Source organism: Lutra lutra, chromosome 3, assembly GCF_902655055.1.
Source record: "Lutra lutra chromosome 3, mLutLut1.2, whole genome shotgun sequence".
Lineage (NCBI taxonomy): Eukaryota > Metazoa > Chordata > Mammalia > Carnivora > Mustelidae > Lutra > Lutra lutra.
The window spans coordinates 40,857,457-40,872,497 of NC_062280.1; the positions used below are offsets into that span (position 1 = coordinate 40,857,457).

At 38.2% G+C, this 15,041-nt stretch overlaps 1 protein-coding gene across 1 annotated transcript in view; it reads left to right on the top strand.

Moving 5' to 3' along the window:
- The window catches only part of GIGYF2 (GRB10 interacting GYF protein 2), a 151,544-nt gene that overhangs the window by 49,521 nt on the left and 86,982 nt on the right, over window positions 1-15,041 (top strand). The window contains 3 exon segments of the mRNA XM_047721379.1: window positions 8,074-8,188; window positions 13,466-13,577; window positions 14,431-14,471. Coding sequence (XP_047577335.1) covers window positions 8,074-8,188; window positions 13,466-13,577; window positions 14,431-14,471 — 268 coding nt within the window.

Below are 15,041 nucleotides of genomic sequence, written 5' to 3' on the forward strand. Positions count from 1 at the left end.
CTTCCCAGAGATTACTTTGAATTGGATTATTTTTCTCATTTGTGTTTTAATATTTTCATTATGTGTTTATGTATCCATATGCCATGAAAGTTTCATTTTATAGGGTTATAAATTTTTTTTTAAGATTGTATTTTATTTGAGAGAGGGAGATAGCACAAGAGACCATAAGCAAGGGGAGCAGCAGAGGCAGAGGGAGAAGCAGACTCCCCACTGAGCAAGGAGCCCGATGTGGGACTTGATCCCAGGACCCTGGGGTTATGACCTGAGCCGAAGGCAGACGCCCAACCTACTGAGCCACTCAGGTGCCTGGGTTTTAAATTTTTTAAAAAAGATTTTATTTTATCATTGTTATTTTTTAAAGACTTTATTTTATTTTTAAAGATTTTATTTATTTATGACAGAGAGATAGCAAGAGAGGGAACCCAAGCACAGGGGAGCTGGAGAGGGAGAAATAGGCTCCCTGCTGAGCAGGGAGCCTGATAAAGGGCTCGATCCCAGGAGCTGGGATCATGACCTAAGCTGAAAGTAGACGTTTAATGACTGTATCGCCCAGGAGCCCCTAAAGATATTTTTTTGAGTAATCTCTACATCCAGTGTGGGACTCAAACCTATAGCCTGGGATCATGAGCCACATGCTCTATTGGCTGAGTCAGCCATGTGCCCCTAAAGATTTTATTTTAAGTAACTGTGCACCCAACATGAGGCTTGAATCTATAAGCCTGAGATGGAGAGTCATTCACTCTACCTACTGAGCCAGCCAGGTGTCCTTCTAGGGTTATGAATTTTATATTGAAGATGGCATACTATAGTTTTTATTCTGTAGCATGTTTTTTTCTTTCAGTAATGATTTTTATTTTTCTAAAGATTTATTTATTAGAGAGGGAGAGAGAGAGTGAGTATGCACGTGCACGAGCAGGGGGAGCAGCAGGCAGAGGGAGAAGCAGTTTCCCTGCTGAGCAAGGAGCCCGATGTGGGACTCTCTCCCAGGACCCAGGCATCATGACCTGACCCAGAGGCAGAAGCTCAACTGAGTGAGCCACACAGATGTCCATCAATAATGATTTTTAGATTTATCTGTTTTGATACACATAGTTTTATTTTGTTCATCCCTGCTGTATAGTATTCCATATGTGAGAAAATCCCTAGATTTTCTACTCTCCTCTGCTATATATTTAGGTTGTCTTGAAATTTTGCTGTTGCCAATTATGCTGCAATAATCATTCTTAGACCTGTGTTTTGAAATTGAATTTGTTGGATTTGGTTCTTTGTGGGTTTTTTTTTTGTTTTTGGATTTTTTTAAAGATTTTATTTAGAGTATGTGTGACTGTGGGGAATGATAGAGGGAGAGGGAGAGAGAATTTTGAGCAGACCCCACACTGAGCCTGACATGGGGCTTGATCCCACATCCTGAGATCACAACCTGGGCTAAAATCAAGGAACAGAGGCTCAACCAACTGAACCACCCAGGCACCCCAGTTCTTGGTGTTTTTTTTAAATGTAATGTGGTTTTGGGGCGCCTGGGTGGCTCAGTGGGTTAAGCCGCTGCCTTCGGCTCAGGTCATGATCTCAGGGTCCTGGGATCGAGTCCCGCATCGGGCTCTCTGCTCGGCAGGGAGCCTGCTTCCTCCTCTCTCTCTCTGCCTGCCTCTCTGTCTGCTTGTGATCTCTCTCTGTCAAATAAATAAATAAAATCTTAAAAAAAAAAAAAGTAATGTGTTTTTTTTTTTTAAATGATTTTATTTATTTATTTGAGAGAGAGACAGTGAGAGAGAGCATGAGAGGAGAGAAGGTCAGAGGGAGAGGCAGACTCCCCATGGAGCTGGAACCCTGATGTGGGACTTCATCCCAGGACTGTGGGATCATGACCCGAGCCGAAGGCAGTCACTCAACCAACTGAGCCACCTAGACGCCCTGTAACATGGGTATTGCTATATTTATTTCTATAGTGATTTAAGCCATTTTGCACTCTTACCAGCCACATATGAGAGGTCTCATTTTTTTTCTGTTTTACAGATTTTATTTGTTTATTTGGCAGAGACACAGTGAGCGAGGGAACACAAGCTCGGGGAGTGGGGAAGGAGAAGCTGGCTTCCTGCTGAGCAGGGAGCCCGATGCGGGGCTCAATGCCGGGATCCTGGGATCGTGACCTTAGCCAAAGGCATCCGCTTAACAACTGAGCCACCCAGGTGCCCCAGGAGGTCTCATTTTTATGCAGCCTTCCAGCTCTTGGTTTTTAAAGTTTGGCTGAAACAGTGGTTGTGATAATTGTTTTTTATATTTCACTAGTCACTAGCAGCTTGAGCACCTTTTCATGTCCTTATTGCCATTATGGTTTTTGATTTGCCAATGTTCTTATGTCCATTGTTTTATTGGATTGTTTGACTTTCATGTTGATTTTATGATTTCTTTATATTTCCCTTAACATCAATAAAAATCTTACTGTTATTTTTAATGAAAGGTACTCAGGGGCACCTGGGTTGTGCAGGGTACTGGGATTGAGCTCTGCATTGGGCTCCATGCTCAATGTGGAGTCTGCTTGAGAGTCATTCTCCCTCTCTCTCTGCCCCTCCCACTCATACTCTCTGTCTCTCAAATAAATTTTTTTTTTTAAAAGACTTTAGTTACTGACAGAGCACAAACAGGCACAGTGGCAGGCAGAAGCAGGCTCCCCATTGAGCAGAGAGCTGGACATGGGGCTTGATCCTAAGGTCCTGGGATCATGACCAGAGCCAAAGGCAGATGCTTAACCAACTGAGCCACCCACTTGACCCTCAAATAAATAAATATTTTATTTTAGAAATCTTTATATTTTATGTAATTATAGAAATCTTTAAAATAAAGATTTATTTATAAAATAAAAGTACTTGTAGGAAATACAGAAAGGTATAAAGGAGAAAATCTTACCCATAAACTCACCATGTAGGGATAATTACTTGTTAACATTTAGTATGTTTTATTGTAGTCTGTTTTCCTTGTGTATCTCTAGTTGTGAAAATATAGTAATATAGACTGAGTCCAGTAGCATATTAAAAGGATTATACACCGTGACCAACTGAAATTTATCCCCAGAATGCAAGGGTGGTAGAACATAAAATCATTGTAATAAACCACTTAATAGAATGAAGGAAAAAACCACTTGATCATCTCAGTTGATACAGAAAAAGTATTTGAAAAATTCATCACCTTTCTTGATAAAACTTAGAGTGAACTGAGACCTCAGGGACTTCAGTGTACTGAGAACTGAGGGACCTTCATTTGTATGATTAAGGGCATTTATGAAAAACCCACAGCTAATATCATTCTTAGTTGTGGAAGACTAAAAGCTTTTCCCCTAAAATTGGGAACAAGAACAGGTTACTTGCCTTTACTGATTCCCAGCATTGTGTTGGAAGTTCTAGGCAGAGCAGTTAGGTGAGAAAAAGACATAAAAGGTATCCAAATAGGAAGAGAAGTAGAAATTATTTCTATTTTTGGGTGACATGACCCTACATTTAGAAAATCCAAAACATAAAATCCCACACATAAAAAACTGTTGGCACTGGTAGATGAATTTAGCACAGTTGTAGGGTACAGACAGCATCAACACTCCAAAATCAGTTGTATTTCTATATGCTAAAAATAATCCTCAAAGGGAATAAGACAGTTTCATTTACAATATAATAAAAAATAACAAATTACATAGTAATAAATTTAACCAAAGAGATGCAAGAGTTTTTTTTTTTTAATATTTTATTTAATTTTTTGACAGAGAGAGGAGATCACAAGTAGAGAGGCAGGCAGAGAGAGTGGGGAAGCAGGCTCCCCGCTCAGCAGAGAGCCGATGTGGGGCTCAATCCCAGGACCCTGAGATCATGACCTGAGCCAAAGACAGGGACTTAACCCACTGAGCCACCCAGACGCCCTTATCATGTATTTTTGCAAGGAAATATTAAACATGTCTTCCCCCTTTTAAACCATTTTTAAGTGTTTTTTTTTTTTAAGATTTTTATTTATTTATTTGACAGATCACAAGTAGGCAGAGAGGCAGGTAGGGAGAGAAGGGAAAGTAGGCTCCCTGGTGAGTAGAGAACCCAGCTTGGGCTCAATTACAGGACCGAGCTGAAGGTAGAGGCCCAACCCACTGAGCCACCCAGGCGCCCCTGTTTTCCCCCTTTTATACAAGTGATAATGTACGTTAAGCATTGTTCTGCACTTCCAACATTGAATAATTTTATTGAAAAAATTCTCCGCAAATTTGGCAAAATGTTCTTCTATTGTTTTAGTTTGCATTTCTTTCCCCAGTGTAGTGACATTTTTCAGATGTTTGCATTTGTATTTTTTTGTTCTTGTCTTTGTTGATTTTTCTTTGGATATTAGTCTTTTTCTAGTCTACGTATGCATTTATGTAAGCTAACCCTAATCCTAGCCTGTTTCCCAATTTTTTAAATTGCACTTAATGCCTTAGTATATCAGTTTCTAATCTTTCGTGATTATCTTGCAACTTTTTAAGGTATTTATATATATTTTTAATAATTTCTCTTTAGTTTCCTTTTAATTATTTCCTAGACTTCTTAGAGATTAAATGGGCCAGAAAAGCTTTTTAATATGTAGGAAGGACTTGCTTCTAGTTACCAAAACATGATAGATATTTTAATCAATAGAATGAGTAATTGATTCATCCAGAAACATCCTGTAACAGTTCTAAGAAATTAGAATTAGAAAGTGCCAAATTTTTTGTAAAATCAGAGATTATTCAGCAGAGTGCTGCTGGGAACTCTTATTTAACAATTTGAAGAAGAGTCAAGTTAGGTTTGCCCTAATACCTACACAACTAAAGTAGCTTTGGAATGACTAAGGAGGTAAATCTTCATTCTGCTTTTATAATGGAAAGGTTTATTTCAAAGGGCTAATAAGGTCTGGATAGATACTGTGATTATGGTAGTTACAGAAGATCATGAGGTCCATTTTTGGACTCATTAAAAATGTATCATTTTGGACTTCCTGACACTTGGTGTTCTTTGTTTATAAAATATGCTGCAATAGGGGCACCTGGGTGGTTCAGTCGATTAAGCTTCAGACTTCGTGATGGTGGGTTAGGTTATGGTCTCATGGGAGGTGTGATTCGCTCTGTGCTCAGTGGGGAATCCTCTTGAGATTGTCTCCCTCTCCAGCTGCCCCTCCCCCCACTTGCATGCATGTACCTACTTTCTCTCTCAAATAGATGTTTTAAAAAAAAAATGCTAAACTAGAGCAGTGTTTGAAGCTGGCAAAAGATTCATTAACATTTTGATGTTTGTCCTTTGGATGACCAGGCAACTCCTTTAGGGATTGTTTCAATATTTGAAGACTAGAATTTTGCATATTTTTTCACCCCATGACCCTTATGGGGGAGGTGAATATTTCTCATAACCTAAAATAGCTTCTTGCTGCATATATTAAGTTTCCTGAAGGAGATATTTTCTCTTTAAAATGCAAGTTAATTTTGTGCTCTTTCTATATATGTGTGTGCTTGCATGTATGTATAAAATAGAACTAAGAAAAACAGAATTTTTTCAGTTTATTTGGGTGATCTCTATACCCACCCGGAGGCTCGAACTCACAACCCTGAGATCAAGAGTCATGTGCTCTTTTGTCTGAGCCAGCCAAGCACCCTGGAAAAAAGTTTTCTTAAAATAAAATTGATGCTTAAACATCTTGTCACTGTTTTGGTTTGGCATTTCCCTTGAATATATTTCTCAGTTTGAGAAGCATGATGTAGCCGCTACCTTATTTAGATTGTTGTATTTTATTTATTTGACATCAAAGAAAATTAGTTATTTTTGGATAGATGATACATGTATATAGATAAAAAATTCAAAAAGCGCACATAGTGAAAAGCAGTTGTGTGAATCACCCTGATTCTACCTACCTACTGTTCCTCAGGAGTAGCCACTATTTCAGTTTTTTTGTGTATCCTCCCAGGGATAGTTAATAATTCTGCAACTACTTACATATTTATTCCTATACATGCATAAACATAAATGACACATAGTTGTGTGCATAGTTCTACATTTCACTGTTTTCACCTAAACATGTATTGAGGAGATGATAGCAAATACTTGTTCAGCTTTTAATGTGTCAGACACTGTTGTAAGCACTTGTCACATCATGTGTTAAGTGCTGGCACCATCCCATGAAGTGGATGTAAATATTTTTCCTATTCACTTTATCTAGATGAGGAAAATAAGCACAGAGAAGTGGAGTAAAGGAACCACAATTCAGTTTCAGACAGTCTGGCCTTTCTGTGATCCTTACTACTGCTATGCTTTATAACTTTGTGCATTTGGTTGATCATATGAAATTGTAGTTTTCGTGGATGAGAATTTGGTTGAATATTAGGAATATTAGTGAGTTCAACCCAGTAAATAGAGTTGCCTCATTTTTTAAACAACTGCATAGAATTCCACATGTAGATGACCTTTTTTTTTTTTTTGAAAGTCAGGTGTGTGCCCACGGTGGGGCTTGAACTCATGACCCCAAGATCAAGAGTAGCATGCTCTTATGGACTGACCAGCCAAGTACCCCATGATTTTTAAATTAGCTCCCATTGATTGATACTTAGGTGGTTCCTAAATTTGATTTTACAAACCATTCTGCAGTTTAAGATCTTTCTGCTTTTGTGATTTTTCACATGTGTTACAAGAGAATTGTGTCAAAGGGTATAGACATTTGAATACACTTTGAGAAATTTTCTTCCAGATATGATAGAAGTTTGCACTTTCAACTACTTTGTGTGAGGGTATAGGAAAGCATATGCAAGTTTCCCTGCATCCTATTGATAAGTACATTTGAATTTTATACATGTTTGGTAATATGTTCATCTGCATGGGATCCTGGCATACATAATGCGGTTAGCTCTGGACTCTGTTTTTCCAGTGTTAGAATATATCAGTCTAGATTTTGGGACTTTGCTTACGACCCTGAGATCATGACATGCACTGAAATCAAGAATCAGATGCTTAACCAGCTGAGCCACCCAGCTGCCCTTCCATCCAACTTTTAAGCCTCACTTCTTGCCTCTCTGCCGCGAGGACCCTTAGCTCCAGCCATGCATAAGTTGCATTTTCTTCATGTACCACAGCTCTGCATTTTTACACAGATGGCTGTAAGACTCCAAGGGTACAGAAGGTATTCAAATAAGCATATATTCCAACATTCTCTGAGTTTAAAATGCTGCTGCAGATTTTTCCTTCAAATAGCCAGGATTTTTATATTTTTATAAATCATACTTAAGATTTTAAAAATCACTTCTTACTCTTCTTTTCCTAAGACCTTTGCATTCCATTTATCCAGAAGTGTCAGCTAAACATTTTTGGCTCCCAGGCTTCCTGTGTTCTTGTGTCTTCCTCTTCATATTTGAAGGTTTCCCACTCACTACTGTCTTACTGCATTTGGCCCTATCCAGATTGGTTCTGGATGCAAGTTCAGGCTTATGACTGAGAGATTAGGGTTTTGTTCATTTTTTTTAAGCATTCCTTTCCCCGCTCCGTTAAGATGGTTGATCTTATTTATGTAGATTCTTATTTGGCCCTTATTTATTTATGATTCTTGTCGTTCTGTTAAATACTACTTGGAGTTGCTAATTCATGTTAGTGAGCAGAATAATGCAAAAATGATGATTTTTCTCCTTACCATGCTACTCTTGATTCATATTTCTTGTGATCATCTCTTGTTTCCACCTTTCACTAGTTAAAGAATCCTTTCAAACCGGATTTCTTTTACTAAGTTTTCTCTATTACAGTGCATATTTACCCCATTTGTTTCTGGATACATAGAGCATTTAGAGATTATTTAGTATTTCCTCACAGAATCTAGTATAGTACAACGCATCGGTGGTTTGTGTTTGTTGATCTGAACTGTTAATTTGAGATTTACAGGTAAAATCAGGTTTTGGATCATCTTAGGACGTGGTGTAGTTACAGTTTCCCATTGCTTGTATTAATGAGATGCCATTTTATAGTTGAAGTGGGAGACGGGGAAGAGCAACATATGGTTTGATCTGTTTCATCCATTTTTTCTTTCTTTTTTCTTTTCTTTCTTCTTTTTTTTTGGCAGAGAAACTTTTCCATGTCTGTAAATAGTGCTGCTGTCCTGCGATTGACAGGACGAGGAGGAGGAGGAGGAACAGTGGTGGGGGCTCCTAGAGGTCGAAGTTCTTCAAGAGGGCGAGGTGAGCTTATTCATGTGGAAAACGTGATAACAGAGGGAGAGAGAAGTCACTTTAAACATATTTTAATACTTGATTTTTAAAAAACTGTTTTTTGACATTAACTGTATACTAAGTGTCCTGAACATTTGTTTTCTGAACCATTTTTCAGGGTATCTGTTCTACAACCCCTGATTTGGAGGAGAGAAGGGTAATTCTTGAGTGTGAAGGATTTGAGATGGTCCTAGTTAACTTTGGCAGAACTTTATCCGTATTCCTCATGCCCAGGGACCCTTGCACTTTGCCATAGCTCCCAGAAGTGTCTTGGCTGCTGGTGAGGCACTGAAGTCCCTGTAGGCCTCTATGACACAGGATTTCTGTATAAGGTGGTGTGCCAGGAGTATCCCCAGCCAGAAGGGAGACTTTAGGAAAAGCTGCCTCATCAGTACTTGGGCTCTTTTAGAGGTAGAGCAAGAAATAATAAGCATTCACTTATTTAACCTATGGTTTTATAGATTTGTCTCAGAAGAACTATTATTTTGATATTACTTGTTTTTTTTTGCTGTCTGTTCTGTTTCGTGTTCACTAATTTTCTGTAACATAAAGATGTTTGTAATATAAATATTTAGCATTTTTCTCTTAAGGTGGTTAAGTCATAGCAGTAGCCTAAACGCATCCTGTTAAGTTTTTTGAAGAGGTGCTTTAGAAGTGGAAAAATTGGGTATCTACAAAATTAGATGCCATTGTCTCCACATACCACACCACCTAGATTGACATGATCAAGAGTGTGGAATATTTAAATTTTTTTTTTTTAAGATTTTATTTATTTGACAGAGACACAGTCAAAGAGAGAACACTAGTGGTGGCAGGGAGGGGGGAATGTAGTGGGAGAGGGAGAAGCAGGGAGCTAGCACAGGGCTTGATCCCAGGACTCCGGGATCATGACCTGAACTGAAGGCAGATATTCAGCGACTGAGCCACCCAGGCACCCCTCTAAATTCTTTTTTCTTAAATTTATGCCTTATGAATAGAGTCATTTACATCTAGTCTTTACAGAGACTATATGAGATTATGCATTCCTGTGAAGAGTTTGCTTTCAGTCATCCATTCAGAATGTGGGATTGCAGGTGTGGTGAATAATGAAGAGGCTAATTAAAGTTCTGCACCTGTAGGCCATGTACCAAGGTGTCATGGTTTTTCCTTCTGAATTTGTCAGTCTCTAGAACACCAGTTTTTAACCTGAGGAGTTGTTAGAAAATACCTCTGCAACAGAATACGGGGTGGTGAGATTTAGGCGTGTGTGTACTTCAGAAGCTCTACATGCAGATTTCCACATGTAGTTAGGTTCCATTGGTCCAGAATTCATCTGAGATCTGCATCTTGGTGGTGCGGTGGTGTTTTGGAGATGGCTCTGGCCTGCTACTTTTTCCGGTGGGCTGGCAGCAGAAAGAGAGGTCACACTCAGGCAGTTTTGCCTCTTATGCTCTTTAGGGTCATCAGTCCTACTGAGATGATTACTCAAGAAGTGTGCCCCACAAACCCGCTGTTTTTTTTTTTTTTTTTTTTGGATCCTGTATATTTTTAAAAAAAATTTTTTTAAAGAGGGGCGCTTGGGTGGCTCAGTGGGTTAAAGCCTCTGCCTTTGGCTCAGGTCATGTCCCAGGGTCTTGGGATCAAGCCCCACATTGGGCTCTCTGCTCTGCGGAGAGCCTGCTTTCTCCTTTCTTTCTCTGCCTGCCTCTCTGTCAAATAAATAAATAAAATCTTTAAAAAAAAATTTTTTTTTTAAAGAATTTATTTGAGAGAGAGCATGAGAGGGGAGAAGGTCATAGGGAGAAGCAGACTCCCTGTGGAGCTGGGAGCCCGATGTGGGACTCCATCCCAGGACTCTGGGATCATGACCTTATCCGAAGGCAGTTACTTACTTAACAAACTGAGCTACCCAGGCACCCACGCCAGCTGTGGTATGAACTTCAAGGCATCACCAACTTTGTGTGCTGCGAATACTATCCACTCTCTCCAAACGGTCTTTAAAAAGTTCTGTGTTGAGAAACAAAGATTGATACATTTTTCCCTGTTTTGTGATTTCTTTGAAGTAGGGGGCTATCACATATTATCCTGCAATCAGAATTTAAACAGGGCATGTGCAAGATAGATACTGTGACAAAAGTAGTGACTTAATTGACATTGATGTGAACACATGGCATGAAACTAGCTGAATGAATGAACTGACTTTGGGAAAAACAGTTTTTTTTTAAAGATTTTATTTATTTATTTGACAGAGAGATCACAAGTAGGCAGAGAGGCAGGCACAGAGAGAGGGGAAAGCAGGCTGAGCAGAGAGCCGGATGTGGGGCTTGATCCCAGGACCCTGAGATCATGACCTGAGCACCCAGGCGCCCCCAGGGAAAAACAGTTCTATACCATTGTCTGAACTGTGATTTCTTTTTCTAATGATTGCCTACGACCATTATCTGGTTTTGTTTTTTTCACTTAGTACTTAATTTTAGTTTGTTGGTTAATTAATGATTATTATGGCTTTGTTTAGCATGGGCAGAGCTAAAATTAGATGATTATTTTGGCTCTTTTTAACTTGAGGAACTTTGATGTGAAAATTCACTGACTTCTAGACTTCTAAATTTAAACAAAAATTTAAACAAATGAGTGAGGAAACAAAGTTGTCATCTTTGTATTTTATCTGGTTAAGATGTTTAATAATACAGCAGATCTACATAGCTGTCAGCCACTTGTTTTCATCAGCATTAATTAAAATGAAGTGGTGTGTGTATGTGTGTTTATATATTTTTAGAGGAAGTGTATTTATTCTTCCAAAGTAATCTGATGAAATCTTAGACAATAGGGCAGTTCTTTAAATACTTAGCTGTGTGAAAGATTCATCATGTTATGTATACTTGCTTTTTCTTTATCAGAACTTTATTTATAGATGATCTTGGTCCTTGTACTTTGGAGATTGTTCTTTATGTTGTACAAACTGGAGAGCTCTAGAATCTGATTATTTTTGTGTGCCCACTCATAAAACTTTAGTCTGATACCTTGAGGACCAGTACCGATGCTAGTTAAAACTGGCAGAAAATATTTTGTCTGTGGTTTGCTTGTTTTTCTGGCAACCTGAAGGCTGTTTTTCCTAATCAAATTTCCAAAATAAAACTCGTTTTCAGGATGTCATGTACTTAATGGTTTACCTGAGAAAATTGTTCTCTTTAGAAGAGGGGCCTTTCACCCTAAAAAAATCATCATTGTGGGAGTTCACCACAGTGTTATGTTTGTGTTGTACTGTTTCAGGATTTTAGATAAAATGTATACATATCCTAAGGAGAGAGGTACTGGAACTGGGAGTCAACCTTAAGTTGATGTATATTTAGATTGACAAAACTGGAAGATAACTTTAAGATTATTATAGGTCAAGCCTAGTCCTCACTTCCATTTTATAGATGAAGAAATGGATTATCTGGATTACTTAAAAGGGTGCCCATTGTTCCTAAGATTACCCACATACGATTGTGTGTGTTTCGTAATAAGATTGAATAAAGTACAACTATATTCTGAGGTTTTGATAAACTTTAAGGAAGAAATAGAAATTCTACTGGATATTTGCAATAGTTATTTAACTCAGTTGTTTTTAGCTTCGGAATGCATTCATGCTTTTGTTCAAGATTCGTCATCATTTTTCTTCTTTTTTTTTTTAAAGATTTTATTTACTTGTTTGACGGAGAGAGACACAGTGAGAGAGGGAACACAAGCAGGGGGAGTGGGAGAGGGAGAAGCAGGCTTCCCACTGAGTAGGAAGCCTGATGAGGGGCTCGATCCCAGGACCCTGGGATCATGACCTGAGCCGAAGGCAGATGATTAAAGACTGAGCCACCCAGGTGCCCCCATCATCATTTTTCTTTGGGTGGGTTTACACTGTTAAAGAAGTCACGCTACGGATGATGGCTAAGATTTGCTTCTAAGTACAGCCCTGAACTCCCCACCCTTTCCCAGTTTTCTGACCTGTGTGTTGAATACAAATGGTGCATGTTAGTTGAGAAAACCTCACATTGCACAGAAAGTATAAAGCTAAAAGTTCATATTTGCTTTCTGTCCCCACATCAGCAATTGGATGTACATTCTTCCAGACTCTAACTGCAGCTCTATCATTTGTATAAGTGGAGTTATTTATTTACTTATTTTTAAAGATTTTATTTTATTTATTTGATAGAGATTACAAGTAGTCAGAGAAGCAGGCAGAGAGAGAGGTGGAAGCAGGTTCCCCGCTGAGCAGAGAGCCCGATGCGGGGCTCCATCCCAGGACCCTGAGACCACGATCTGAGCCGAAGGCAGAGGCTTCAACCCACTGAGCCAACCAGGCGCCCCAAGTGGAGTTACTTATTTAAGTATTGGTCTTTGGCATGCTTTTGTCATTCAACAGGATCGTTGTAGATTTCTTTCAGTGTCAGCGTTTTATCTTCTGTGGCTTCATAGTGTTCTCCCAAATTATTTTATCAGAATTAATTTATTGATCAGGTCGTTTCTGGTGTTTTACATTGCAACAAACTCCTTAATAAATATTTATTTGCATATTTGTGTATTTCTGTTAGGATAAGTTGTAGTTAGAATTGTTGAGTTAAATTTTGATAGATCTAACCACATTGCCTTCAGTAAAAGCCAGTTTACCCTTGAACACCTAGAGCCTCTCAGTCCCTGCATTTGGCACATTCTCACCAGCCCTCTGGTTCATATTTGGTCCTGATACTTTTCCTATTTGAAGATTTGAGCAAAGGGGAAAGAGTGCCTTTGTTGCTGTGGAATATCCTTTATGGGTTAGTTCACAAAGTAACAAACCCTATGAAATTAGCCTTTCTGTGGAGTTAGATAAATTATTTTACCATTTATGCTTGGCTTTTATACTTTTATCTGCTCTCTTTGCAAGCTCTCTAAATCTTTCAGTTTTGTTGAAAACAATCCAATAAATATCCAGTTTGTAGTAATAGTTTATTGATCTTTTTAGAATTTTACTGTTGAGCTTTTATGTTAAAGAACTGAATGTTGATACTGTTTCTTGTTCAGGCCTGGGACTGGGACTCTTATATCCTTTTCTAACTTGTTTCTTTCAACCTCCTGTGTTGTAGCCTCTTCTGTGCCATTATTGGTTTCTCAGGTAAAGATCATCAGGCCTTGCTAAATGTTTAAATATAGATCTTCTCTTTGTGTAGAGACAGAACTTCAGAGATTAATCTTTGGTGTTGAATATGTTCCAAAGTTGACATCTGAGTATCATTTTTTCTGTTTTCTTATTTTCAGGCAGAGGCAGAGGTGAATGTGGTTTCTACCAAAGAAGCTTTGATGAAGTAGAGGGTGTGTTTGGTCGAGGAGGTGGCAGGGAAATGCATAGGTCACAGAGCTGGGAGGAAAGGTAACTAAAAGATCCAGATCTTGGTATAAAGGTTTCTTTGATGTAAAAAAACATGTTTTTCTGCTTTCTATAGAGGAGGTACTTCTGTGTATAGTTACACAGTTTCATTTAAAAAATGCTGTTAATTGAGTATCAAGCTGTATAAATGATCCTTATTTAAAGGAGGAAACATTCTAGGTAAATAGGTTCATGTGTTAGTGCCAGCATGGATATTTCATAGCTAATCAGATTTGCTGTTTGCTTAGCATTCAGTTGGAGGCATTGACAATTGACATTTTATTGTTCGTTGCTGTTAGTCAAAGCATCTTCTCTGTTCTTTATGACTTTATGTGATGTCTATTGGATGAGGGAAGGCAGTTGCACAAAGTTATGTATACAAAGATGTCTACTGTGATGATGTTTATAATGTAGTTAGAAACAAGCCAGACAGCTTAATATCAGTGTGGTTTCTTAAATAATGGTACATCCACACAGTGGAATATTTATGTAATCATTAAAGTTAGGATGATTTTGAAAATATTTAATGATATAGGAAAGTATATTTTTAAAGCAGTATATAAAACTATGTATAGCGTGTATCTAAAATAAATCATGTATCTAAAAAAATCTCAATAAAAAGAACAATTCTGGGTCAATAGAAGCTAGCTTTTGGTAAGTGAGATAGTGGATATTTCTGTTTTCATCTTTGTGCTCTTCTGTATTTTCCAAATGTTAGTCGGTAACCATGCATTTGTTCTATAATTTGGAAAAGAAAGCAATGCTATTGGACCAAGATAGGGCAGTGGGTGTCATAGATGGGAAATCTATATATTACTCTCAAGTCTTGTTTGAAAACTTATTTTATCTTTTCTAGAGGTGACAGACGTTTTGAAAAACCAGGACGAAAAGATGTAGGTAAGGCTTGCTTACTGTTTTGAAGTATTTTTATCTGGATTTCATTGATAATAGTTGGTAACAAGGCTCAAGGATACATTCATTGAAAATTGACTCCGTTACCTGCACCTCTCCAGTAGATGGGGTTGTAGCATCACTTGCATTTGTACTTCCATGGTTATTTAAGGGCTCTTCTGTATGAAACCAGGGGTGATGAACATAACCATTTGGATTTACTTGGTTTAACTTTTTAAGTTTATGTGTTCTTTGTGAGGCATATATTCTTTATTAAGACTATCTTGTGAACTGAAATTCAGTCTTTTAACTCCTTTTTTCCAATGTAGATACATCTCACGGGGTGAGAAGAAAGAAGGAAAATAGGAAAATGTTAGAATGTTTGTTTTTGTATCAGAGAGCATTGAATATTCTTACTTTAGTTTTTTTTTTTTAAGATTATACTTATTTGTCAGAGAGAGATAGAGAGAGAGCACAAGTAGGGGGAACAGTAGGCAAAGGGAGAACCAGGCTCCCTGCTGAGCAAGGAGTCCAATGTGGGATGTGATCCCAAGACCCTGGGATCATGACCTGAGC